A 26,629-nucleotide genomic window follows, 5' to 3' on the forward strand; every position below is an offset into this window, starting at 1 on the left:
AGGCAGCAGGAGCTTACATGCAGCGCATACAGAATAAAGCTTTGGGGCCTTTCTCCTCGTGTGAGACATGCTGCTGGAGTGGGGGCTCTGCCAGAGAATGACCCCCAGAGAGTATATACAGAGGTCCACAACTGGAGACCGGTTGTGGCTTACCAGACCGCTGGAGCGGTGTTGTGTGCCCTCCAGATCCCGAAGCCCGGACCCCCAAGCACAGCACCTCAGCAGGGATGCTGCAGACCAGCGCTGCAATGACTGATCGCAGAGAGAACGCTGAAAAACGGCCGCCGGAGCGAAGAGAGGGGGCGGGACTTGCTTGAAGAGCGGGATCTGGAGGGCCATAGAGACCTACAGGGGAGGAGACACACACTGCAGTGGGGAGTGTCCCTCCCCTGTACAGAACGGCCACCGGGAGGAGCCGAGCCTGTCCCTCTGCATGAGTGACATGCGAGGGCAGTGAAACAGAAACTAGGCCTCCGGCGAAGCCGGGGCCTAAATTTGAGCGGCGCGGTCGACACGCAGGCACCATCGGCGCGGTTCTCAGGCGACAGCTAGAGAACCCGCCGGAAATGTCAGTAAACACAATAAGCACACTCTCCCCCAACAATAAAGTACAGGGACCCCGAAATATAAACGTCTCAGGTACTTAGCTTCTGAGACGCAGGGCCAAGTCCCTGGGGATGAGTGCTCCGTCCAGCAGGGTCCTGAAGGGCTGCGGATGGAGACCAGTCTCCTGCCAAGCATGGAGACCGTGCTGGCTCCCACTTCAAGCCAGAGCCCAGGAGGGATGGTGAAGGAGCACGGCATGTAAGGCTCCAGCCTAGGAATCAGCCTTACAACACCGCCGACACAGTGGGGTGAGAAGGGACATGCCGGGGGTCCAGACTTGGACCCGTACTTCTTCATGTCGTTCCAAAAGGAAAAAAATCATATGAGAATGCATGTGTGGATGTATGCCTCCTGAACACACAGCGATAAACTGGCTGGGTCTGCTCACCAGGGGGTGTATAAGCTCAGGGGGAGGAGCTACACTTTTAAGTGTAGTACTTTGTGTGTCCTCCAGAGGTAGAAGCTAAACACCCCATGGTCTGGGTCTCCCATAGGAACGATAAAGAAATAATAAATATTTTCAACTAACCTTTCCAGCGACGTTCCGTGCAGACTGTGCTCTCTGCAGCTCCTGCCCGGCTCATGCATAGTCATGAATGCAGCCAGAGCCGACCCGGAAGTAGCTGCAGAGAGCGGTGGCCGGACGCTACAGAGCTGGAGACTTCAGCACCATGGAGAGCAGGAACGGGACAGGTGAGCATACCATGTGCAATCACGGATTGCATATTGACAACAAACGTGTGCCGTGAATCACGGAACACGGAGGGACATGTGCGTGTTTTTCACGGACGTGTGAAAGGGGCCTAACACTGATGTCTCTAAGTTGTTCCAGTCACTGCACTGGCTGCCTATTCAATTTCTAATACAGTTTACAATGGTCACTCTCACCTGAAGAGCTCTCCACAGTGCTACACCACCCTATATCGCCACCCTACTCGTGTTTCAGGTTTTGCCAATGATCTAAGATTAGAGATGACTGAACCCGTTGAAGTTTGATTAGGAGGGGGTAGCCGGACTTTAGATAAACTTCGGTTTGGGACCCGGACTTGACCTGAACCTCAATGGAAGTCACTAATTGGCAGTTTGGGTCTCAGCCCACATACAGCCAGCCATAAGCAGATCACTTACGACGGAGGGTTGGTGGGGTTTTTCCATTTTTTTTTTGTTTGGTGAACACTACATCTGATCACGCTGTTACCCCCAGCGTGAGCCATTCAAACACTGCAAGCGGCTCGGACTGGGTTGACCACTGAGCGTATCCGAGCACATTGATGCCTGCTCGAGGAGCATGCATACGTAAAGTACCCGAACTATGTTTTTTTATAAAGTCTGTTTGGTACAAACCTTGAGTTTGCTCATCTCTAAAATTAATCTACCACTGCCATGCCAAAAGACTGTTTGTGCACCGGTTCTCTGGAATCAGCTCTGGATCGGATGTAGCTCATCAGTATTATATAAGATTGGATAACTGCTACTGATTGGCTGGCTGCAGCACTCCCATGACTCACCTGCTTCATATATGCCTACGCAGCTGTTGAGTTTGGGGCAGGAGACCTGTGGCCAGTCTACACCTTGTGGACCCATACTTAGAACGGGATACATAGACATCTGAATTGGGCCTTACACTGTAATGTCTAGTTTTATTAACAGATGTACCTTCAAGCATGGAAAAAGCTATGGAAAGCGTGTGTGCTATATACCGAAAGGTAATCTACCCAAAGTGCTTTACATTGGATGTCATAAAAAATCTGACTGTTTTAAACATTTGCAAAGTTCAGAGAAGCAACTATACCACTACAAGGTGAAGCTCAAAAGTATTCAATGTAACATTTTCCTTCTCACCTGTCAAGCTTGACACTGTCAGCTTCCATCACATTTCGAAGGATTTGCTCCACAGGAACATCCCCTGCGTAGCCTGCTCCCCATCCTAATGTATTAGCTAGGTCATTGCCCGTTCCAAGGGGTAGCACTGATACTTGTGGGATAAAATTTTCTTGGCCCTGCAAACAAATGGATAGAAAATTAGAAGCCTCCCATTTCCAGTTGTAATAGTGTACAATAATCAGCATCCGTACCATAACATGGTTTACATTGCTCCTTACTGTCCAATCACTTAGGCACATTTCATGCATTCACTGTGGATGCACTGGTTGTGTAGTCTGAATTTTTCTTTTTTTTACTAAGGAATTATACCACCTATCTGCCTATAATTTACCTATAAATGAGCCTGGAGCAATTGGTATGGAGTGGCTGTTATCAAATCAATATTCTCTAAAATCATTGCATTTCCCAATATACCTAAAAGCTTGAAGAACGCAGGTAGAACTGTATCCTTTGTGAAAGGAGAAAAATATATGAGCATGATTGTGAAATATTAACAGCCCAAAACCTAAAGCCAGTCTGGCATCACATCTGTCCCTATCCATGACGATGGCTGGGGCTTCAAAACTTTGGACCCTGACCTTCATTCTGGTGGTGTGCATCACTTTATCCTACAGTTTTAATCAGATTAAACACTGCATCAAGCTGTCCGAAAATAGCTAGAAATAAATATTTAATCCAGAATCACCTGATACATAGGAATTGGCTTACAGATAAGCACGGATAGAGAGGCGAACAAGAGTGCAGAGAAATAACACTGTAAAATATATGTTGCTGAATGCGAGAACGCAAGGTTTCTCAGCCGAACATCCCCTAGATCATACAATGCCTCCACCAGTCTCCCTCCTATAGTGTATACTGGCATTTTCTTATCTTCAGATAAATAACACATTCCAGGTCACCCCCTTGATTATATCCATTCAGTCATATTCGACTCTTGGATACTCTGTAGGTCAATTCTCGCAATGGTTCCTCAGCTTCTTTCAATGGCTTGATGTTCATGAACTGTGTAATACCGTAATTCTTCAGACCAGGCCACCTTCTCCAGACATCTGTGCTTCCTTATTGGAATAAATTATTCATCTAGCACTTGGTACTTGTCCGTTCTCCAGATCCTCATACTTGTCATTTTTCTGCTTCCGGCACATCAGCATTAAGAACCGAATGTCCTTGTTTCCAAATATGTCCTACATCTTGACAGGTGGCATTGTCACAAGATATTCTACGTCACTTACTCTGTCCTCCTGTCCGTGAGTTTAGTCTTCTGTTTGATGGGTGGATATTGTTTTTATAACTTAACAAAGGCCTGTTACAACACAATTCTTTTGTGAGGAACTTCTGTCAAGGGTTTACTTCTGAGATCAACAGTAGTGCAGCATTCCATCAAAATGGCTGCAACCTCAGAGTCCGATGACCCACCAGTCCAGGCCCAAGCCAATCAGTCTTGACCTGAGAACTTCCAGGGTTAAAATAAGCTCAGTAGAAGGAAAAAAAATGGATTTCTCTAATATTAGATGATTACAAAGATTCTTATTTTCATGTGTACTATTAAATAATAAAAAAAAAGTTAAAATCAATGATTTTTCTTTAACCCTTTCACAACTGGCAGATTTTGCGCTTTTCTTTTTTTTTTTCACCACCCTTCTTCCAAGAGCCGTAACGTTTTTATTGTTCAGTCAATATGGTCATGTGAGGGCTTGTTTTTTGCGGAACGAGCTGTACTTTTACATGAAATGAGTTTTACCATATAGTGTACTGAAAACTGCATAAAATATTCCAAATGCAGACAAATAGGAAAAAAAGTGCAATTGTACAATGGTTTTTGAGATATTTTATTCACTGTGTTCACTATATGGTAAAACGTATGTGAGGGTATGATGCCTCAGGTCGGTACGAGTTTGTAGACACCAAAAATGGATAGGTTTACTTTTATCTAAGGCACGTTTCACACGTCAGGGAAAAACACTGTCGTTCTTCACTGATGTGTAAAACACGCACATGTCCCTCCGTGTTCCGTGATTCACGTGGGTTGTCCATGTGCAATCCGTGATCCGTAATTGCATATGGACATTACTCACCTGCCTTTATTCCTGCTGTCCATGGTGCTGAAGTCTCTGGCTCTGCCCACCGCTCTCAGCAGCTACTTCCTGGTCGGCTATTCCTGCTCTCATGAATATTCATGAGCTAGGCAGGAGCTGCCGAGAGCGGAGGCTGCACAGCGCGTCGCTGGAAAGGTAAGTTGAAAATATTTAATATGTCCGTGATTTTCTGGTACGTGCTTCACGGATCACACCATATACTGTGGTATGTGGGCCATCAGTGATGCCAGAAAAAAAACTGAGAATCACGGCCACATGTGTACACTGCACGGAGACACGTTCAGTGAAAAATCACTGATGTCTGAGCAGACCCATTGATTATAATGGGTCTGCGTAGGTCAGTGATTCTGGTACATATAAAAAAAAAAAAAAAGGACATACGTACCAGAATCACTGACGTGTGAAGGGGGCCTAAGGGGTTAAAAAAATATAGAAGTTTGTCCAAAAAAAGTGGTGTACGTTTTGCGTCATTTTCCGCGAGCCGTAGCTTTCTCATTTTTCGGGATCTATGGCTCAGTGACTGCTTATTTTTTGTGTCTCAAGCTGATGTTTTTAATGATACCTTTTTTGCACAAATGCTACATTTTGATCGCCTGTTATTGTATTTTGCACAAAATTTGTGGCGAACAAAAAACGCAATTTTGGCATTTGGAATTTTTTTGCCGCTACGCCATTTACCAATCAAATGAATTGATTTTATATTTTGATAGATCGGGCATTTCTGAACGCGGCGATACCAAATGTGTGTATATTTTTTTTTATTTTTGTTTAACTGTTTGATTTTCAATGGGGCAAAAGGAAGGTGATTTAAACTTTTAGGTTTTTTTAATCTAATTTTTTTTTTTTTTTACTAGTCCCCCTAAGGGACTATAAGGATCAGTAGTCTGATCACTCTTCCATATCTGCTGATCACAGCTACACAGCTGTGAACGCCAGATATGCTCATCTATCTCACACAGCTCTCAGCCGTGTGAGACAGGAAGAGTCATGTGAGCTACAGGAGTCATCACATGACCCTGTGCTAGCATGACAACCATCGGATCAACGTGATCAAGTCACATGACTTCCAGTGTCGGGCGGTGAGTAAACGGAACACCGTGACCGCTATTATAATGCTGCTGTGACAGTTTCACAGCGGTATTTAAGCGGTTAACAGGTACGGGCGGATCGCGGATCTGCTCGTACCTGGTAGGCAGACGTCAACAGTTGACATGTGCGCGGATCCTCCCGACTGGGGGGGGGGATTAACACTATGACTGCTAGGATGTAATTTTACGGCCCGTGGTCATTAAGGGGTTAATGAACTGACAATTTATTTCATTTTAGCCTCTCCACTTTTCAACAGCCATAACTTTTCTTTTTCATTTTCCACAGATGTGGCTGCATGAGTCTTTGTATTGTGTTTTAGCTCAGTTTTGGGACTAATTCACAACCCGAATTTGTATGCAAGTTGGAAATATCTAAAAAAGAAGGGAATTTTGTTTACTTACCGTAAATTCCTTTTCTTCTAGCTCCTATTGGGAGACCCAGACAATTGGGTGTATAGCTTCTGCCTCCGGAGGCCACACAAAGTATTACACTTTAAAAAGTGTAACCCCTCCCCTCTGCCTATACACCCTCCCGTGCATCACGGGCTCCTCAGTTTTGGTGCAAAAGCAGGAAGGAGGAAACTTATAAATTGGTCTGGGGTACATTCAATCCGAAGGATGTTCGGAGAACTGAAAACCATGAACCAAAAGAACCATTCAACATGAACAACATGTGTACACAAAAGAAGAACCAGCCCGAAGGGAACAGGGGCGGGTGCTGGGTCTCCCAATAGGAGCTAGAAGAAAAGGAATTTACGGTAAGTAAACAAAATTCCCTTCTTCTTTGTCGCTCCATTGGGAGACCCAGACAATTGGGACGTCCAAAAGCAGTCCCTGGGTGGGTAAAAGAATACCTTGATAAAAAAAGCCGAAAACGACCCCCTCTTACAGGTGGGCAACCGCCGCCTGAAGGACTCGCCTACCTAGACTGGCGTCTGCCGAAGCATAGGTGTGCACCTGATAGTGTTTCGTGAAAGTGTGCAGACTAGACCACGTAGCTGCCTGACACACCTGCTGAGCCGTAGCCCGGTGCCGCAATGCCCAGGACGCACCCACGGCTCTGGTAGAATGGGCTTTCAGCCCCAAAGGAAGCGGAAGCCCAGAAGAACAATAGGCTTCAAGAATCGGTTCCTTGATCCACCGAGCCAAGGTTGACTTGGAAGCCTGCGAACCCTTACGCTGGCCAGCGACAAGGACAAAGAGCGCATCTGAACGACGCAGGGGCGCCGTGCGAGACACGTAGTGTCGGAGTGCTCTCACTAGATCTAAGGAGTGCAAATCCTTTTCACATTGGTGAATTGGATTAGGGCAAAATGAAGGTAAGGAGATATCCTGATTGAGATGAAAAGGAGATACCACCTTAGGGAGAAATTCCGGAACAGGACGCAGAACCACCTTATCCTGGTGAAAAACCAGGAAGGGGGCTTTGCATGACAGCGCTGCCAGCTCCGACACTCTACGGAGCGATGTAACTGCCACTAGAAATGCCACCTTCTGCGAAAGACGTGATAAAGAGACATCCCGCAGCGGCTCGAAAGGTGGTTTCTGAAGAGCCGTTAGCACCCTGTTAAGGTCCCAGGGTTCCAGCGGACGCTTATAAGGTGGGACTATGTGGCAAACTCCCTGCAGGAACGTGCGGACCTGCGGAAGCCTGGCTAGACGCTTTTGAAAAAATACGGATAGCGCCGATACATGTCCCTTGAGAGAGCCGAGAGACAACCCCTTGTCCATTCCGGATTGAAGGAATGAAAGAAAAATGGGTAAGGCAAAAGGCCAGGGAGTAAAACCCTTATCAGAGCACCAGGATAAGAAGATCCTCCAAGACCTGTGATAGATCTTGGCGGACGTTGGTTTCCTGGCCTGTCTCATGGTGGCAATGACATCCTGAGACAGCCCTGAAGCCGCTAGGAGCCAGGACTCAATGGCCACACAGTCAGGTTGAGGGCCACAGAATTCAGATGGAAAAACGGCCCTTGTGACAGCAAGTCTGGGCGGTCTGGAAGCGCCCACGGTTGTCCCACCGTGAGATGCCACAGATCCGGGTACCACGACCGCCTCGGCCAGTCTGGAGCGACGAGAATGGCGCGACGGCAGTCGGACCTGATCTTGCGTAACATTCTGGGCAGCATCGCCAGAGGAGGAAACACATAAGGCAGTCGAAACTGCGACCAATCCTGAACTAACGCGTCCGCCGCCAGAGCTCTGTGATCCTGAGACCGTGCCATGAATGCCGGGACTTTGTTGTTGTGCCGTGACGCCATGAGATCGACGTCCGGCGTTCCCCAGCGGCGACAGATCTCTCGAAACACGTCTGGGTGCAGAGACCATTCCCCCGCGTCCATGCCCTGACGACTGAGAAAATCTGCTTCCCAGTTTTCTACGCCCGGGATGTGAACTGCGGAGATGGTGGAAGCTGTGGCTTCCACCCACTGCAGAATCCGTCGGACTTTCTGGAAGGCTTGACGACTGCGAGTGCCGCCTTGGTGGTTGATGTATGCGACGGCAGTGGCGTTGTCCGACTGGATCCGGATCTGCCTGCCCTCCAGCCACCGATGAAAGGCCAATAGGGCTAGATACACTGCCCTTATCTCCAGAATATTGATCTGAAGGGATGACTATCGGAGTCCAGGTTCCCTGAGCCCTGTGGTGGAGAAAAACCGCCCCCCACCCTGACAGGCTCGCGTCCGTGGTGACCACAGCCCAGGTTGGGGGTAGGAAGGATTTTCCCTGCGACAGAGAGTTGGGAAGGAGCCACCACTGAAGTGACGTCTTGGTTGCAAGGGAAAGAGAGACGTTCCTGTCGAGGGAAGTCGACCTCCTGTCCCATTTGCGGAGAATGTCCCACTGGAGTGGCCGCAGATGGAATTGCGCGAAGGGCACTGCCTCCATCGCTGCCACCATCTTCCCCAGGAAGTGCATAAGGCGCCTCAAGGGGTGTGACTGACCCCGAAGAAGAGATTGCACCCCTGCCTGCAGCGACAGCTGTTTGTCCAGCGGTAACATGACTACCGCTGACTGAGTATGAAACTCCATCCCAAGGTACGTCAGTGATTGGGTCGGTGTCAACTTGGATTTTGGGAAGTTGATGATCCACCCGAACTGCTGGAGAATCGCCAGAGCGACGGAAAGACTGTTTTGACACGCCATCTGAGAGGGTGCCCTGACTAAAAGATCGTCTAAGTAGGGAATCACCGAGTGGCCCTGAGAGTGTAGGACCGCCACAACCGATGCCATGACCTTGGTGAACACCCGTGGGGCTGTCGCCAGGCCGAAAGGCAATGCCACGAACTGAAGGTGTTCGTCCCCGATGGCGAAATGCAAAAAGCGTTGATGTTCGGATGCGATCGGCACATGGAGATAAGCATCCTTGATGTCGATCGATGCTAGGAAGTCTCCTTGTGACATCGAAGCGATGACCGAGCGGAGAGATTCCATCCGAAATCGTCTGGTGCTCACATGTCTGTTGAGCAGTTTGAGGTCCAGAACGGGACGGAACGAGCCGTCCTTCTTTGGCACCACAAACAAGTTGGAGTAAAAGCCGCGACCATGTTCCTGGGGGGGAACAGGGATCACAACTCCTTCTGTCTTCAGAGCGTTCACCGCCTGAAAAAGTGCATCGGCTCGCTCGGAGGGCGGAGAGGTTCTGAAGAAACGAGTCGGGGGACGAGAGCTGAACTCTATCCTGTAACCGTGAGACAGAATGTCTCTCATCCATCGGTCTTGAACATGTGGCCACCAGGCGTCGCAAAAGCGGGAGAGCCTGCCACCGACCGAGGATGCGGTTCGGGGATGCCGAGAGTCATGAAGTGGCCGCCTTGGAGGCATTGCCTCCGGCGGGTTTTTGAGGGCGTGGCTTAGCCCGCCACGCATAGGAGTTCCTCTGGCCTTTCTCCGGCCTGCTGGACGAAGAGGATTGAGGCTTGGCGGAGGGACGAAAGGACCGAAACCTCGATTGTATTTTCCGTTGCTGAGGTCTCTTCGGTTTGGACTGGGGTAAGGAGGAGTCCTTTCCCTTGGATTCCTTAATAATCTCATCCAATCGTTCGCCAAACAAGCGGTCGCCAGAAAATGGCAAACCGGTTAATAGCCTCTTGGAAGCCGAGTCTGCCTTCCATTCGCGCAGCCACATGGCCCTGCGGACTGCCACAGAGTTAGCTGATGCCACCGCTGTACGGCTAGCAGAGTCTAGAACTGCGTTCATGGCGTAGGAAGAAAAAGCTGACGCCTGAGAAGTCAAAGACGCAACCTGCGGAGCAGAATTACGTGTGACCGCATTAATCTCAGCCAGACAAGCTGAGATAGCTTGGAGTGCCCACACGGCTGCAAAAGCCGGGGCAAAAGACGCGCCCGTGGCTTCATAGATGGATTTTAGCGATGAGCCATCTGCAACCGATACCACAGATCTAGCCGCCAATCTAGAGACTGGGGGATCCACCTTGGGACATTGAGCCCAACCCTTAACTACGTCAGAGGGGAAGGGGTAACGTGTGTCAGTAAGGCGCTTAGTAAAGCGCTTGTCCGGAACCGCTCTGGGCTTCTGGACAGCATCTCTGAAGTTAGAGTGATCGAAAAACGCACTCCGTGTACGTTTGAGGAACCGAAACTGGTGTTTCTCCTGCTGAGAAGTCGACTCCTCTACAGGTGGCGGCGGGGGAGATATATCTAACACCTGGTTGATGGACGAGATAAGGTCATTTACTATGGCGCCCCCTTCAGGTGTATCAAGATTGAGAGCAACGTCAGGGTCAGAGCCCTGAGCTGCGACGTCCGCCTCGTCCTCCAGAGAGTCCTCAAGCTGGGAACCCGAGCAGCGTGAAGAAGTCGGGGAAGATTCCCAGCGGGCCCGCTTAGCCGGTCTGGGACTGTGGTCCGGGCAGGAGTCCTCCACGTGAGACCTAGGGCCCCCCCTGGGAACGCGCTGCAGCGCGGACAGAGAGGGGCCTGGAGGCGACGATCCAACAGGGCCCGGGGCCTGTGTAAGGACCGGTCTGGACTGCAAAGCTTCAAGCAGCTTGGCAGACCATTTGTCCATAGACTGAGCCATGGATTGTGAGAGTGACTCAGAGTTTTTCAGCAAAAACGGCAAACTCTGTCCCTGCCGCCTGGACAGGGAGAGCAGGGGGGTCTACCTGAGCCGAGGGGCCCACTAGTGACCGAGGCTCCGGCTGAGCAAGCAAAACAGGGGTTGAGCATTGCTCACAGTGAGGGTAGGTGGAACCCGCAGGTAACTTAGCCGCACAAGAGGTACAGGTCGCAAAATAACCCTGTGCCTTGGCACCCTTGCTCCTTGTGGACGACATGCTGTTGTCTCCTAGGAGAGTGATCACTGAGGGTATATGGGAAAGGGTATACAGCCCGACCGAACAGAAATATATAAATATATAGTATCTATTCCGGCACCCTAAGGGGACCAGCACCGGGTGACCGGTGTGGCTTACCGACCGCTAAAAAGCGGAGCGTGTGTCCTCCAGATTCCCTGCCTTAGGTCTCCCAGCGTTGCAGAGCTCTTTCCTGGAAATCCTCCACCGGCAGAATGCCAAAAAAATGGCTGCCGGAGCTCTCTGGGGAGGAGTGGGGCCGTGGGCAGCGCTAGAAAAGTGCGGGAATCTGGAGTCCCCACAGTGATCAGTGAGGGGGGAGGGAACATACAGGATGCTCCGGCCCTCACATCCGACGTCAGGTCGGCAGTCCCGCCCTTACCCCTGATAGACAGGCCCGGGGGCGGGAGTTTTGCTACTAGGCCGCAATTGAAGCCGGGAACTAAATTTAAGACCGCGGCCGACAAGCAGGCGCGGTCGGCGTGGAAGTCCCCCGGCCGTCACAAATAAGCAGCTGCTGCAGCGTCCGGGATGAAGGCGCTCCATGCACATCCCCCATGGGGACACAGAGTACCTTAGTGATGCAGGGCCCGGTCCCTGAGGATAAATAGACTCCTGTCCGACAGATTCCCACAGGGGCTGCGGAGGGAGCACGGTCCCAGTGAATGGATGACCGCTCAGGATCCCACTTCTCCCAGAGCCGCTCAGGGATGGTGAAGGAGACGGCATGAGGCTCCGGCCTTTGTACCCGCAATGGGTACCTCAACCTTAACAGCACCGCCGACGTAGTGGGGTGAGAAGGGAACATGCCGGGGGCCCCGTGGGGGCCCTCTTTTCTTCCAACCGATTAACTAAAATGAGAATGCATGAGTGGATGTGTGCCTCCTTCCACACAAAGCATAAAACTGAGGAGCCCGTGATGCACGGGAGGGTGTATAGGCAGAGGGGAGGGGTTACACTTTTTAAAGTGTAATACTTTGTGTGGCCTCCGGAGGCAGAAGCTATACACCCAATTGTCTGGGTCTCCCAATGGAGCGACAAAGAAAAAACCAAACAAATCCCACATTGTTAACCTCTCCCGCCTTCTCGCTGCTCAACGTCCGGTTCTCTTCTTTCCACCATAGAGCCCCAAATCTCTGGCATCTACACAATAGGCCAGGACTTTTGGCTGTGTCCAAGCCTCAGTCACTGCGCATCATTAAGCTTCGGCGCACGTCTTTAGGTCCTGCCCATACAACATGCAGTGACCTTATCACTTTCTATTTTTTAAAGCAATTTTTTTTTCCATTTACTTGAATTTTTTTAGTCATCCTACTGAAGAATCACTTATCCTATATACTGCAATGCAACAACTTTGTAGTATATGGTGAAACCACAAATTTCATAATATATATAATATATATATATATGTATATATATGACTAAGATGATCGTTGCAGGGGTCTTAAACAGCCTCCCAGCTATCATGGTAACCCATCAGTTGCCCACAACTAAAAAGTGGGTGGGGAGGTGGAAGGGGGCGATAGCACCCAGGCAATGATGTAATTTAAAAGCCGCTGTCAAGAGATTGACAATGGCAATTAAGTGGTTCAACTGCAGTGATCTGAACAATCTCTGGTGGCTGCAGTTTCAGGTCGTTGCTGACTATGTTACACAGCCAGTACCTGCCTGGCATGGGCGGCAATGTGGCTCAGTGGTTAGCACTGCAGTCTTCGGTTCAAATCCCACCATGGACAACATCTGCAAGGAGTTTGTATGTTCTCCCTGTGTTTGTGTGGGTTTCCTCCCACACTGCAAAGACATTCTGATTGTGAAGACCTTAGATTGTGAGCCCCAATGGGGACAGTGTTGCTTATGTATGTAAAGCGCTGCGGAATTAGTGGCTCTATATGAAATGAATAAATATTAATATTATTATTATTATTATTATTAAGCAGGCTCAACTCCTGAGCAGACTTCATACTTACCTTGACAACCTATGATGAAAGTGTAAAGGGTTAACCTACAATTTAAAATCGAAATAGTTTTACCTTTAGTTTCATTTCATCTACGGCATCAAGGACCCATCCGACAGTGCCATCCCCTCCACAAACAAGCACTTTGGCAGAATTAGGGGGTAGGAGAGCGCACAGCTGAAGTGCCTTGAATGGAGACGTTTTGCTCAAATCAAACACCTGAAAAAAGAACGTCAGCAACGAATAGTTACATTTTTATATATATTTTGGCCCCAAGTCATCCTTTGCACTTTCTAAAGTGATTTTTGTATCCTCTGGTATTTTTTAACGTTATCTTTACAATCATGCAATGCCGAGAGATTAATTTTGTGCAAAATCAATGATCTTTTATCTATTTTTGCACCTTTTCAGAGCAAAAAGTTCAATGATCATTTAAAACATTGCACGTTATTCTTCAACTGCACAAAACAAGCCTCCATATGTCTCAATTCGTCTACACAGGTAGAACTAGCATCCGGCGTGACTCATTAATATGGTCTTTTTCTTTCACATATGCTATGCTCACATTGCATTGGACACACAGTACTATATAGCCCATGTGTATTGGTTTTACTTCTATTTGAATATTATCATGCACAAAAGCAGCTTTTGTTACTTATATAGGATAGTGAAAGCGCTTGTGCATAGTAAAGAAATTGTCATGATGACTATGGGACAGCAGGGAACTGGGGCTCTTAAGCTGTCCCTCAAGCTAGAGGGCCCTATGCTATCCCTAACCTCAGGGATACTCCTGATGGTGGAGAGGTCTGAGTCTCCTTACTGGCCCTGCTCCTGACCAGTCCTGATCTGTTTCCCCCTCCCCCAAAGGAAGGACAGGACAGGAGTGTGATGAAACTCACATATAAAGATAGATGGGGGAAAACCAAAACTGTCACACAGCACGAACACAAAAAGTAAAGACAGTAAGAGGTTCAGGAGGAAAAATAAGAGCAAGAAGGAAGATACAAAATAACAGAGGTAAACTCCACAATCGCATAAAGCAATGAGCACAACTTTCACCAGCAAGTCAGGGACACCACACCTCACAGACCAACATAGAATAAACTATAGCTGACATGGGTGGAAAATTTCAACCAGTATAAATAGAAGGGGAGCAGATGTGATAGGCCCCACCACAACATGTGACTAAAGGAGCAAACAGTCCTGTTAAGATTAACTCTTGCTAATCTGCCTATGCATCAGCACACAACAGGTTGACACTCGAGTCTGCTTGTGTTGATCCCAGACACCAGAGAAACCATTGGCCGTAGTATAACAATTTGTAATCTAAACAGTACCCAATAAGGTCATGACAGTTGCCGAAGTTTGTGCAAAGCTCCATGTGTCACATATACAGCTTTTGTACTCTGTTAGGCTACTGGATTGGTACTGGAGTACAATTGCACAGATATTTTTTGAGATTTCGAAAAAATTGCAAGTGATGATTGAAGCTAGGAAACATTTGGAAAAAGGAAAATCAAGCCCACATGTTCAGGAAAAAATGCAAATAAAGTGGCGTTATCATATATAAATATACACAAACAAAACATGAAAAAAGAGAATTTTGTTACTTACCGTAAATTCTTTTTCTTATAGTTCCGTCATGGGAGACCCAGACCATGGGTGTATAGCTACTGCCTCCGGAGGACACACAAAGTTACTACACTCAAACGTGTAGCTCCTCCCTCCTAGCATATACACCCCCTGCTAGCCAGACCTAGCCAGTTTAGTGCAAAAGCTGAAGGAGGACATCCACCCACAAGAAGGGACAGAGTAAAATCCGGAAGAACCGGAACGTCTGTCTACAACAATAACAGCCGGTGAAGACACACGGAACAAGAAACCTGCCAACAGGCAATAGGGAGGGTGCTGGGTCTCCCATGACGGAACTATAAGAAGAAGGGAATTTTGTTACTTACCGTAAATTCCTTTTCTTCTAGCTCTTATTGGGAGACCCAGACGATTGGGGTATAGCTACTGCCTCCGGAGGCCACACAAAGCACTACACTAAAAAGTGCAAGGCCCCTCCCCTTCTGGCTATACCCCCCCGTGGTATCACGGGTTCTCCAGTTTTAGTGCCAAAGCAAGAAGGAGGAAAGCCAATAACTGGTTTAAACAAATTAACTCCGAGTAACATCGGAGAACTGAAAAACCGTTCAACATGAACAACATGTGTACCCGCAAACAACAAAAGCATCCCGAAGGACAACAGGGCGGGTGCTGGGTCTCCCAATAAGAGCTAGAAGAAAAGGAATTTACGGTAAGTAACAAAATTCCCTTCTTCAGCGCTCTATTGGGAGACCCAGACGATTGGGACGTCCAAAAGCTGTCCCTGGGTGGGTAAAGAAATACCTCATGTTAGGGCTGCAAAACAGCCCTCCCCTACGGGGGTGTCACTGCCGCCTGCAGGACTCTTCTACCTAAGCTGGCATCCGCCGAAGCATAGGTATGCACCTGATAATGCTTGGTGAAAGTGTGCAGACTGGACCAGGTAGCTGCCTGGTACACTTGAGCCGAAGCCCGGTGTCGTAATGCCCAGGACGCACCCACGGCTCTGATTGAGTGGGCTTTTAGCCCTGAAGGAACCGGAAGCCCCGCAGAACGGTAGGCCTCTAGAATTGGTTCTTTGATCCATCGAGCCAGGGTGGCTTTAGAAGCCTGCAACTCCTTGCGCGGACCAGCGACAAGGACAAAAAGTGCATCGGAACGGCGCATGGGCGCCGTGCGGGAAATGTAGAGACTGAGTGCTCTCACCAGATCTAACAAACGTAAGTCCTTTTCATACCGGTGAACCGGATGAGGACAAAAGGAAGGCAAGGATATATCCTGATTAAGATGAAATGAGGATACGACCTTAGGGAGAAACTCCGGAATGGGGCGCAGCACTACCTTGTCCTGGTGGAACACCAGGAAGGCAGCCTTGGATGACAGAGCTGCCAGCTCAGACACTCGCCGAAGCGATGTGATCGCAACGAGAAACGCCACCTTCTGTGACAGGCGAGAAAGGAAACTTCCTTCAGAGGCTCGAAAAGCGGCTTCTGGAGAGCAACTAATACCCTGTTGAGATCCCATGGATCTAACGGCCGCTTGTACGGGGGTACGATATGACAGACCCCCTGTAGGAACGTGCGCACCTTAGAAAGACGTGCTAGACGCTTCTGAAAAAACACGGATAGTGCCGAGACTTCCCCCTTAAGGAAGCCGAGCGACAAGCCCTTTTCTAACCCCGATTGCAGGAAGGAAAGAAAAGTAGGCAATGCAAATGGCCAGGGAGACACTCCCTGAGCCGAGCACCAGGTTAAGAAAATCTTCCACGTTCTGTGGTAGATCTTAGCGGACGTGGGCTTCCTAGCCTGTTTCATGGTGGCAACGACCCCTTGGGATAATCCTGAAGACGCTAGGATCCAGGACTCAATGGCCACACAGTCAGGTTCAGGGCCGCAGAATTCCGATGGAAAAACGGCCCTTGGGACAGTAAGTCTGGCCAGCCTGGTAGTGACCACGGTCGGCCGACCGTGAGATGCCACAGATCCGGGTACCACGATCTCCTCGGCCAGTCTGGGGCGACGAGTATGACGCGGCTGCAATCGGATCTGATTTTTTTTTTTTTTTTTTTTTTTGCGCAGTACTCTGGGCAAGAGTGCCAGAGGTGGAAACACATATGTGAGCCGGAACTGCGACCAATCTTGCACTAAGGCGTCTGCCGCCAGAGCTCTGTGATCGCGCGATCGTGCCATAAATGCCGGGACCTTGTTGTTGTGCCGAGACGCCATTAGGTCGACGTCCGGCACCCCCCAGCGGCGACAGATTTCCTGAAACACGTCCGGGTGAAGGGACCATTCCCCTGCGTCCATACCCTGGCGACTGAGGAAGTCTGCTTCCCAGTTTTCTACGCCCGGGATGTGAACTGCGGATATGGTGGATGCTGTGTCCTCCACCCACATGAGGATTCGCCGGACTTCCTGGAAGGCTTGCCGACTGCGCGTCCCTCCTTGGTGGTTGATGTATGCCACCGCTGTGGAGTTGTCCGACTGGATTCGGATCTGCTCTCTTTCTAGCCACTGCTGGAAAGCTAGTAGGGTAAGATACCCTGCCCCGATTTCCAGAACATTGATCTGAAGGGTGGACTCCTGCTGAGTCCACGTCCCCTGAGCCCTGTGGCGGAGACAAACTGCTCCCCACCCTGACAGACTCGTATCTGTCGTGACCACTGCCCAGGATGGGGGTAGGAAGGATCTTCACTGTGACAATGAGGTGGGAATAAGCCACCATTGCAGAGAGTCCTTGGCCGTCTGGGAAAGGGAGACTTTCCTGTCCAGGGAGGTTGACTGCCCGTCCCATTGGCGGAGAATGTCCCCTTGCAGTTGGCGCAGATGAAACTGCGCAAAGGGAACTGCCTCCATGGCTGCCACCATCTTCCCTAGGAAGTGCATGAGGCGCCTTAAGGGGTGCGACTGGCCTTGAAGGAGAGACTGCACCTCTGTTTGCAGTGAACGCTGCTTGTTCAGCGGAAGCTTCACTATCGCTGATAGAGTGTGAACTCCATGCCGAGATACGTTAGTGATTGGGTCGGTGACCGATTTGACCTTGCCAAATTGATGATCCACCCGAAAGTCTGGAGAGTCTCCAGCGTAACATTCAGGCTGCGTTGTCATGCCTCGAGGGAGGGTGCTTTGACGAGTAGATCGTCCAAGTAAGGGATCACCGGGTGTCCCTGAGAGTGCAAGACTGCTACCACTGCCGCCATGACCTTGGTGAACACCCGTGGGGCTGTCGCCAGACCGAATGGCAGAGCTACGAACTGAAGATGGTCGTCTCCTATCACAAAACGTAGAAAACGTTGGTGCTCCGTAGCAATTGGCACGTGGAGATAGGCATCTTTGATGTCTGTTGAGGCAAGGAAGTCTCCTCGAGACATTGAGGTAATGACGGATCGGAGGGATTCCATCCGGAACCGCCTGGCGTTCGCATGCTTATTGAGCAGTTTTAGGTCCAGAACAGGACGGAAGGAGCCGTCCTTTTTTGGAGCCACAAAGAGATTGGAGTACAAACCCTCGCCCTCGTTCCTGAGGGGGGACAGGGATCACCACTCCTTCTGCTCTTAGAGCGTCCACCGCCTGCAGCAGGGCATCTGCTCGGTGGGGAGGTGGGGCCGTTCTGAAGAATGGAGTCGGAGGACGAGAACAGAACACTGTCCTGTGCACGTGAGCACAATGTCCGTCACCCACCGGTCTGTGACCTGTGGCAGCTAAATGTCGCCAAAGGCGGGGGAGTCTGCCATCAACCGCGGATGCGGAGAGAGAGAGAGAGCTGAGAGTCATGAGGAGACCGCCTTGGTAGCGGTTCCTCCGGCTGCCTTCCTTGGGCGTGATTGAGCCCGGCCGGAATCTGAGCCCGTCTGAGGTTTTGTAGCCCTTTTGCACGAGGACAATTGGGACCTGCCCGAGCTTGGGAAGGACCGAAACCTCGACTGTACTTTTAGGACAGCATTAATAGGGTAAGTCGCAGTGCAGACATTGCGGAGTTACGGACGCCTCTGCGGTACAGATGTACATGTGCTCAAGGCCAGCTGCGCAAGAACAGCTGAAAAAGTTAGGTTGCCTATACGGCTGTGAATGCCGGAGCAACCGACACGCCGATAGCCTCCTAGACAGATTTCAACCAGAGTCCATCTGTCTGTGAATGGCATCTTTAAGTGAAGCCCCATCTCCAGTGCAACTATGGCTCTAGACGCAAGCCTGGAGATTGGAGAATCCACCTTTGGACCCTGGGTCCAGCGCTTGACCACGTCAGGGGAAAAAGGAATAACGTGTATCTTAAAAACGTTTGGAGAAGACGCTTATCTGGTAAGCGTGGTGTTTCTGGACTGCTTCTCTGAAGTCAGCGTGGCCAGAAAAATACTCAATATCCGTTTGAGATACTGAAAAGGGACTTCTCCTGCTGTGAAGCTGACTCCTCCACTGGGGGAGCTGAGGGAGAAAGATCCAACCTTCCATTGATGGACGCTATAGGATCATTCCGTATGGCGTTACCATCCGGTGTATCCGGATTGATAGCGATGTCAGGATCAAAGTCCTGGAGAGCTGCCTTATCATACAGAGAGTCCTCCTGGGACCCCCCCGTTCCAAATGAGGTTGGTCAGGAAGATTGCCCATGGCCTGTCTGGACTGCAAGTCTCTATCTTATGACAATATATCTGTCGAAACTGCAACTCCGTCCCTGTCCTTGGACAGGGATGACAGGTGGTTTCTTTGGCCACGACTAGTAGAAACCCCGGCAGACGAAGTGCTAGAGACCCCGGCAGACGAAGTGCTACAGGGGAGCATGCACACAATGGGACGGTGTCATGAACAGCATCCCATGTAGTAAAAACAGCACTGAAAATCTGTGTTGCTTTTTTGCCGCTGCCGACTAGCCATCTAGAAGTATATAGCCAAGATTGGTGACCGTACAGTGCAATGTATAGCATACAAGCATAAAGTACAAATGAACACTGCAGCACAAGCAATACAAGCAGCATAGAAGCCTGTGCCCTGGCACCTCTGCTCTTCTGCTGCTGTAGACTAGTCATCTAGGGGAATATAGCCCAGAAGAGTGACCATACAGTGCAATGTATAGCATACAAGCACAAGTACAAATGCACACTGCAGCCCATGCAATACAAGCAGCATAGAAAAAAACCTGTGCCCCAGCACCCTTGGTTTTCTGCTGCTGTAGTCTAGCCATTCCAGGAGAATATAGCTAAGACTAGCGACTGTACAGTGCAGTGTATAGCATACAAGCATAAACACAAATGAACACTTCAGTACGTGCAATACAAGCAGCCTAGAAAGCCTGTGCCTTAGCACACCTGCTTTCCTGCTGCTGATGTGTCGCTCTCCAAGCGGGCATATAGCGACCTATGCAGTTAAAATACACATGTACACACTGCAGTATATATTGGGGTCAGCACTATGTGTGCCGCTTACCGCCCGCCTATAAGCGGGTGTATGGTCGCCACCGTCCTGCCTGGTTGCCGAAAGTCCGAGCTCGGACTGCAGTAATGGCTGCCGGCGTCTTCCCCAGCTCGTGTGAGGAGGGGCGGGCCGTGGGCCCGCCCCAAGTCAGAGCGGGAATCCGGCGTCCGACAGTGTGCAGTGAGAGGGCTGGAGCATGTAAATAAGGCTCCAGCCCTCGGCGCTGCTGATTGCTCAGCGTCTGTCCCCTTCCCTGAGTGACAGGGAGGGGGCGGGAACGAAGCGGCACTAGGCCGCAGAAGCCGGGGACTGGATTTATAAGCGCCGCCGCCGTAAAAGCGCGGTCGGCGCCCAGTCCCCGGCGAACTACAAGTCCCAGCCGCGCCGCCGCTCCCGGAGCGTCCGGCGCGGTAGTTCCCAATACACAAAGTCACTCAGCAAAGCTGCAGTGACTGTAACCCTTTACTGTCCCCGGCGCACTAGCACACCCAGCAAGTCTGGAGTGTGCTGTGCCTGTGTGTACGGGGACACAGAGTACCTGTAATGGTGCAGGGCCATGTCCCTGAACGGTACTCCAGCTCCGTATCCAGCAGGTTCAAATGGGTCTGTGGATGGAGCCCGGCGTCAGAGCTTTGAGGCCGGCAGGATCCCACTTCCTCAGAGCCCCTCAGGGGGATGTGGAAGGAAAGCAGCATGTGGGCTCCAGCCTCCGTACCAGCAATAGGTACCTCAACCTTACAACACCATCAACGGGTGAGAAGGGAGCATGCTGGGGGCCCTATATGGGCCCTCTTTTCTTCCATCCGAAATAGTCAGCAGCTACTGCTGACTAAAATCTGTGGAGCTATGCATGGATGTCTGACCTCCTTCGCACAAAGCTTGAAAACTGGAGAACCCGTGATACCACGGGGGGGTATAGCCAGAAGGGGAGGGGCCTTGCACTTTTTAGTGTAGTGCTTTGTGTGGCCTCCGGAGGCAGTAGCTATACCCCAATCGTCTGGGTCTCCCAATAGAGCGCTGAAGAAAAAGAATTTACGGTAAGTAACAAAATTCTCTTTTTCTTCATCGTTCCTATGGGAGACCCAGACCATGGGACGTCCTAAAGCAGTCCATGGGTGGGAATAAACAGACAACTGAGAAGTAGGCAAACCCAACTTCACAAATGGGCGACAGACGCCTGAAAGATGCGTCTGCCCCAGCCCGCGTCTGCCAAAGCAAGAGCATGCCTTGGATAGAGCTTCGAAACAGTATGCAGACTAATTCGAGCTGCAGTCTGACAGACCTACTGAGCCGTAGCCTGGCGCCTGAAAGCCCAAAAGGCACCGACAGGTCTGATCAAATGTGCTCTGATCCCCGGCGGGGAAGGCACTTGAGTACACTGGCAGGCCTCGGAAATGGCCGACCTAAGCCAACGAACCAGGGTCGGCTTAGATGCCGAGAGACCGCTACGTTGACTAGCAGTCAGTACCAGAGAGAGGTGCACCGCCTAATAACGGCGGTGCGAGACACATACATCCGGGGCGCCCGCACCAGATCCAGGATATGCAACGCTTCCTCAAAGCGATGAACAGGAGCCGGACAAAAGGAAGGCAGGAAAATTGCCCCGGATAAGGTGGAAGCAGTAACCACCTTAAGGAAAAAAGTCCGGAGTCGGACGGAGACCACCTTGTCTTGATGCAAAAGACCAAAAAGGGGGTGACTCAGAGAGAGTGCAGCCAGAACTCCCTGGCGGGAAATTCTAGCCACCAGAAAGACTACTTTCTGTGAAAGATGAAACAAGGAAACCTGCCTAAGAGGCGCAAAGGGGGGTTTCCGGGAACCGGGAGGACCGGATTAAGGTCCCAGGGCTCCATAGGCCGCCGGAAAGGCGGAATGATGTGAGATGCGCCCTTAAAGGAGCGCACCGGAGCCAGCCGGACGATACGCCGCTGGCACATACTGACAGAGCCGAGACCTGTCCCTTAATGAGGGATAGTCCTAGCTGTAGACCGGACTGTGGAAGGGACAGGAGGGTCGGCAAGGCTAAAAAGGTCCAAGGACACTTTGGGGCTCGAGTCATAGCGGAGATGACTTCAGGAAGGATACCAGAAGTCGCCAAGATCCAGGACTCAATAGCTACGCCGTCAATCTGAGAATCCAGAATTCTGACGGAAGAAACGGACCTTTTGAGAAAAGGTCTGGACGGTCCGGAAGATGCCATGGCAACCCAACGGACAGAAGGAGCAGGTCAGGGTACCAAGCCTGCATGGGTCAGTCTGGAGTAAGAGAATGACCCGACGGCCCCCTTTACTGATCTTGCGCAGGACTCTGGGCAAGAGGTAGAGACGAAGCTGGGATCAAACATGAACCAGTGTGTCTACCGCAAAACCTGAGGATTGTGGACCACGGTTGGACAGCTGAAATAGTCTGCCTCGCAGTTTTGACATCTAGGATGTGGGCTGCGGATACGGTGGACTAGGAGTCCCTTGTCCACTGAAGAATGTTGAGGCGCTAAGATTGCCAGGCGGCTGAGTGTCCCGCCCTGGAAGATGATGTAGGAAAACGCTGTCACGTTGTCCGACTGGACTCGAATGTGCCTAGCCGCCAGATGGTGAAGGCTTAGAGAGCTAGAAATACAGCTCTGATTTCCAGCCCATTGATGGAGATATACTGCTCCCAAGGCGGAAAGACCAGCACCCTGGTGAGGGTCACCCGGGACGGGGCCAGGAAGTCCCTGAGACAGAGTGGCCGAAACCACCACTGAAAACGAGCCCCTGGTCAGTGGCAAAGCCACCACCTCGTGGAAGGAGGGAGTTCGCGTGTGCAGCGGAAAACATCCAGTCTCAGAGGACGCAGGAGAAATTGGGCAAGGAATCACTTCCATTGACGCCACCGTCTGACCAGCACCTGTATTTGGTGTCTGATAGAACGACGTCGACCGCCAGCGGAGGGACTACTGATCGACTAAGAGCAGCTTTACAAGAGCCGACAGAGTCTCGAATTGCGTCCCTGAGAACCTCTGGTTCGAAGTCAGAGTGGACTTGAACAGAATGACAAGCCATCCGAATAGGTTAGAGTGGCGAGAGTAAGCGAAGTACTCTGCTAAAAGTCTGCACTGGATGAAGCCCCGAGAAGAAGGCCGTCCAGGGCAAACGATCACTGCCAATCCCTAGGTGTGCAGGACCCTAATCACAGCAGCCCCAATGAGAATACTCGAGGGGCCGTGGCTAACCCCAAGGGAAGAGCCACGAATTGGACCACTCCGATGGCAAAACGTAGTCAACGCTGGTGTGAAACTGCGATTGACCCCTGCAGAAAGGCATCTCTGATGCCGATGGCTGCTAGGGAATCTCCTTGGGTTCTTGATTGATCCGGTGAAAAAAACACACGGAACAAGACCGAGACTCCATGTGAACACGCCACACCTGACCATGCTTGAAAAGCTAAAGATCCAGGTCGGAAGGCACCGCCCTCTTCGGGTACTAGAAATAGATTTAAACAAAAATCTCAGAACCGTTCCCAGTCGGGAACCGGTACAATTCCTCCATTGGCCTGCAAGAAATGCCACGGCCTGTGAGAAGGCGGCGGCCTTGGAGCCGGGAGGGGGTGACAGAAAAAATCTGTTTGGCGGGTGGACAGAATTCCATCCTGTAGCCATGGGAGATATATCCCGCCCCCACTGAACGGAGACGTGTTAGAACCATACGTCGCCAAGTGGAGGGAGCCTGCCACCGACCAGGAGAAGGTTGGCGTGGCTAGATAGCTCGGAGGAAGCTGACTAAGTGGCAGCATCTCCTGCGGTCTTCCGAAGACGCAGCTTCAAGCCAATTGGTTCTATGAACCTAGGCCGAGCTAGAGGACGATCAGATGGAGGAACGGAAACCACCGAAACCTCAACTGATACCTGCCCTGGGCAGGATCCCTGGTTTAGGTTTGTGGCAAGGAAGAACGCTCCTCGCCAAGAACTTCCTAAATTTCATCCAGTTGGTTCCGAAGAGACTGGTCCCACCAAAGGGGAGCCCAGCAAGGAACCTCTATAGAGGCATCTGCCTTCCATTTCCGAAGCCACAGGAGCCTGCGGATAGTGAGGAAGTAGCCAAGACCACCGCCGTGCGGTGTCCAGCATGGCAGACCTGGCAGAGGATGAGAAGACTGAAGTTTGGAAGTTCAGGCAACCGACTTGGGCATAGCGTCCCTGTGAGGGAAAGCATCTCCTCTGAGGAGCCATCAGCCACTGAGGTAACGGTCCGGGCTGAGCCACCTGAGGTGAATGAGCCCACCTTTTGACCACCATTGGTGGGCAGGGGAAACACAGTCCTCAGAATCACGCTTCATGGGAAGCGACTGTCAGAGCGGACCCTGGGCTGGTCACAGGGCCTGAAAACTGGAGTGGTTAAGGAACACACATAGCGTTCCCCTAGATAAGGTAACACCGGCGGATCGAGGTCCAGTACAAAATTAATGTACCGTGGGATCCTTATAGAGGTGCCGTCAGCCACTGATACAACTATCCGGGCTGAAAGTCTAGACACCGGAGTGGCCACCCCTGGCGAATGAGTACACTCCTTGACCACCTCTGATGGGAGGGGGAGACAGGCAGCAGAACCCCGCTGTGGGATCTGCAGGACAGGCTGTGGGCTCGGACGCAGCGGGCTGAAAACTGGAGTGGTTAAGGAACACGCTCCTCGTCCTGTTAAAGGTATACTGATGCCTTTCTGCCAGCGGGGAATACTCCCCTGATACAGGCGGATGGAGGTCCAGTACAAGTATAATGGACGCAATCCAATCATTCGCATCCGCGTCACCTACGGACGGATCAAAGTACCTAAAGTAGCGTCCGAGCCCCTGGTAGAGACATCCTCCTCGCCCAGTGAGTCAGCTCGTAATCGGAGCTGCGGGACGGGGAGTACAGGGGACCCTACGTCTCCCTGTGAGGAGGACGGGGTCTGTGAGCTTTGCTGAGCGAGCAGAAAACGCCCTGAGAAGGGGGCTGCATGCTCAGCAGATGCCGGGACAGCCGACCCCTGGAAAAAAAAGATTCCCCCAGGGGTCAGCCACCGAAACCAGAGGAGCTGGAGGGACCATAAATGAGCCTCCAAGCTGAGGGGCCACAGTGGTTATGAGCTCGGTAGAGCCGTACGAGACTACCAAGCCTGCAGCTTCGCTCTGTGAGACATGCTGCAGAGGTGGGGGGCTCTGTCTAGAATGTTTAGAATACCCAAGACAGGGGTTCAGCCCGGGGAGACTCCAGGCTGAGGTACCACCACATAAGCACCATTACAGTGTGGGTCTGTGCTAGTTCAGACAATATGCCTACATGCAGAACATGTAGTGTACAGCCTTGGAGCTTTGCTCCTAGTGTGAGACATGCTGCTGAGGAGGAGGTTCTATAATAAAGAATTAACTCCCTCAGAATGCCCTGCTAGTGTATAAAAGTGCACAACCAGAGGTTGTGACTTATCAGGCCGCTATTATGAGTGCCCCCCGGGTTCCAAGCCTGGACCCCCAGCCAGATATCCACTCCCTCTGCACTGCAGAGCAGCCAGCGCCGACCAGCGTACTAAGAACGCTGAGAAAATGGCGCCCGAGTGAGGGGGGGGGCGGGGGTTAACCCAGGAGCGGGAATCGGAGGGCTAAGGAGATGTACAGGGGAGGGAATCATCTCCTCAAAAAGGAGTGTCCTCCCCTGTGCAGAGCGGCCGGTGGGCGGCGCTGCAGTGTCCCCCTGCATGACTGACATGCAGGGGGTCGAAACGAAACTAGGCCGCGGCTGAAGCCGGGGCCTAGAGTTATACATGCGGCCGAAAATCAGGCATCATCGGCGCGGTACACAGTAAAAACCGTGGAACCGGCCGGAACACAGTGAAAAGCAGCATTATCAAAGTAAATCACTGTCCCCCCAATAAAGTACCCCACATTGCAGAAGGACCCTCTGAATAACGTCTCTATACTTAGCTTTGAGACGCAGGGCCCAGTCCCTGGGTGGGGTGGGGGTCCAGTGCTCCGTCCAGCAGGGTCCTGCCAAAGGGCTGCGGATGGAGGCCGGTCTCCTGCAAGGCAGTGAGAACCGTGTGGGCTCTAACTTCAAGCCAGAGCCCCTAAGGGATGGTGAAGGAGCGCGGCATGAAGGGCTCTTGCCCTGAATCAACCTTAACAGCACCGCCGCCAGGGGGGTGTGAAGGGACATGCCGGGGGTCCAGTGGACCCGCTTTTCTTCCAAATCTTTAGAAAAAATGAAAAATCAAAAAAGGATGCATGTGTGTGTGTGATCCTCCTGACACAAAGCATGAAACTGGCTAGGTCTGGCTAGCAGGGGGTGTATATGCTAGGAGGGAGGAGCTACACGTTTGAGTGTAGTAACTTTGTGTGTCCTCCGGAGGCAGTAGCTATACACCCATGGTCTGGGTCTCCCATAGGAACGATGAAGAAATAAGGTTTTTAGTACAGAAAAAAGGTGTATAGACAATGATGAATCAGGGCCTTTATGTGCCTATTTAAAAGGGAACCAGAGTTTATACATAACACACAACCCACTAGCAGTATGTATGAATCAGACACTGGCAGTATGATCTCAGCCAGGTATGTTTGACTCTGAAACGCTCTAATGTTTCAGAGAAAAACAGCCTAAGGGCTCATTCACATGACCGTTCCGTTTGTCCTGGTCAGCTCCTGTTTTTTTTGCGGACCTACTGACTGGGCCATCTTTTC

General features: G+C 51.0%; 1 protein-coding gene across 1 annotated transcript in view; it reads right to left on the reverse strand.

Moving 5' to 3' along the window:
- The window catches only part of DGKE (diacylglycerol kinase epsilon), a 76,604-nt gene that overhangs the window by 29,294 nt on the left and 20,681 nt on the right, over positions 1-26,629 (reverse strand). The window contains exons 4-5 of the mRNA XM_075349710.1: positions 13,023-13,166; positions 2,449-2,606 (exon numbers count right to left, since the gene is read on the reverse strand). Coding sequence (XP_075205825.1) covers positions 2,449-2,606; positions 13,023-13,166 — 302 coding nt within the window. The remainder of the gene's footprint in view (positions 1-2,448; positions 2,607-13,022; positions 13,167-26,629) is intronic.

This window comes from Anomaloglossus baeobatrachus, chromosome 5, assembly GCF_048569485.1.
Source record: "Anomaloglossus baeobatrachus isolate aAnoBae1 chromosome 5, aAnoBae1.hap1, whole genome shotgun sequence".
NCBI lineage: Eukaryota > Metazoa > Chordata > Amphibia > Anura > Aromobatidae > Anomaloglossus > Anomaloglossus baeobatrachus.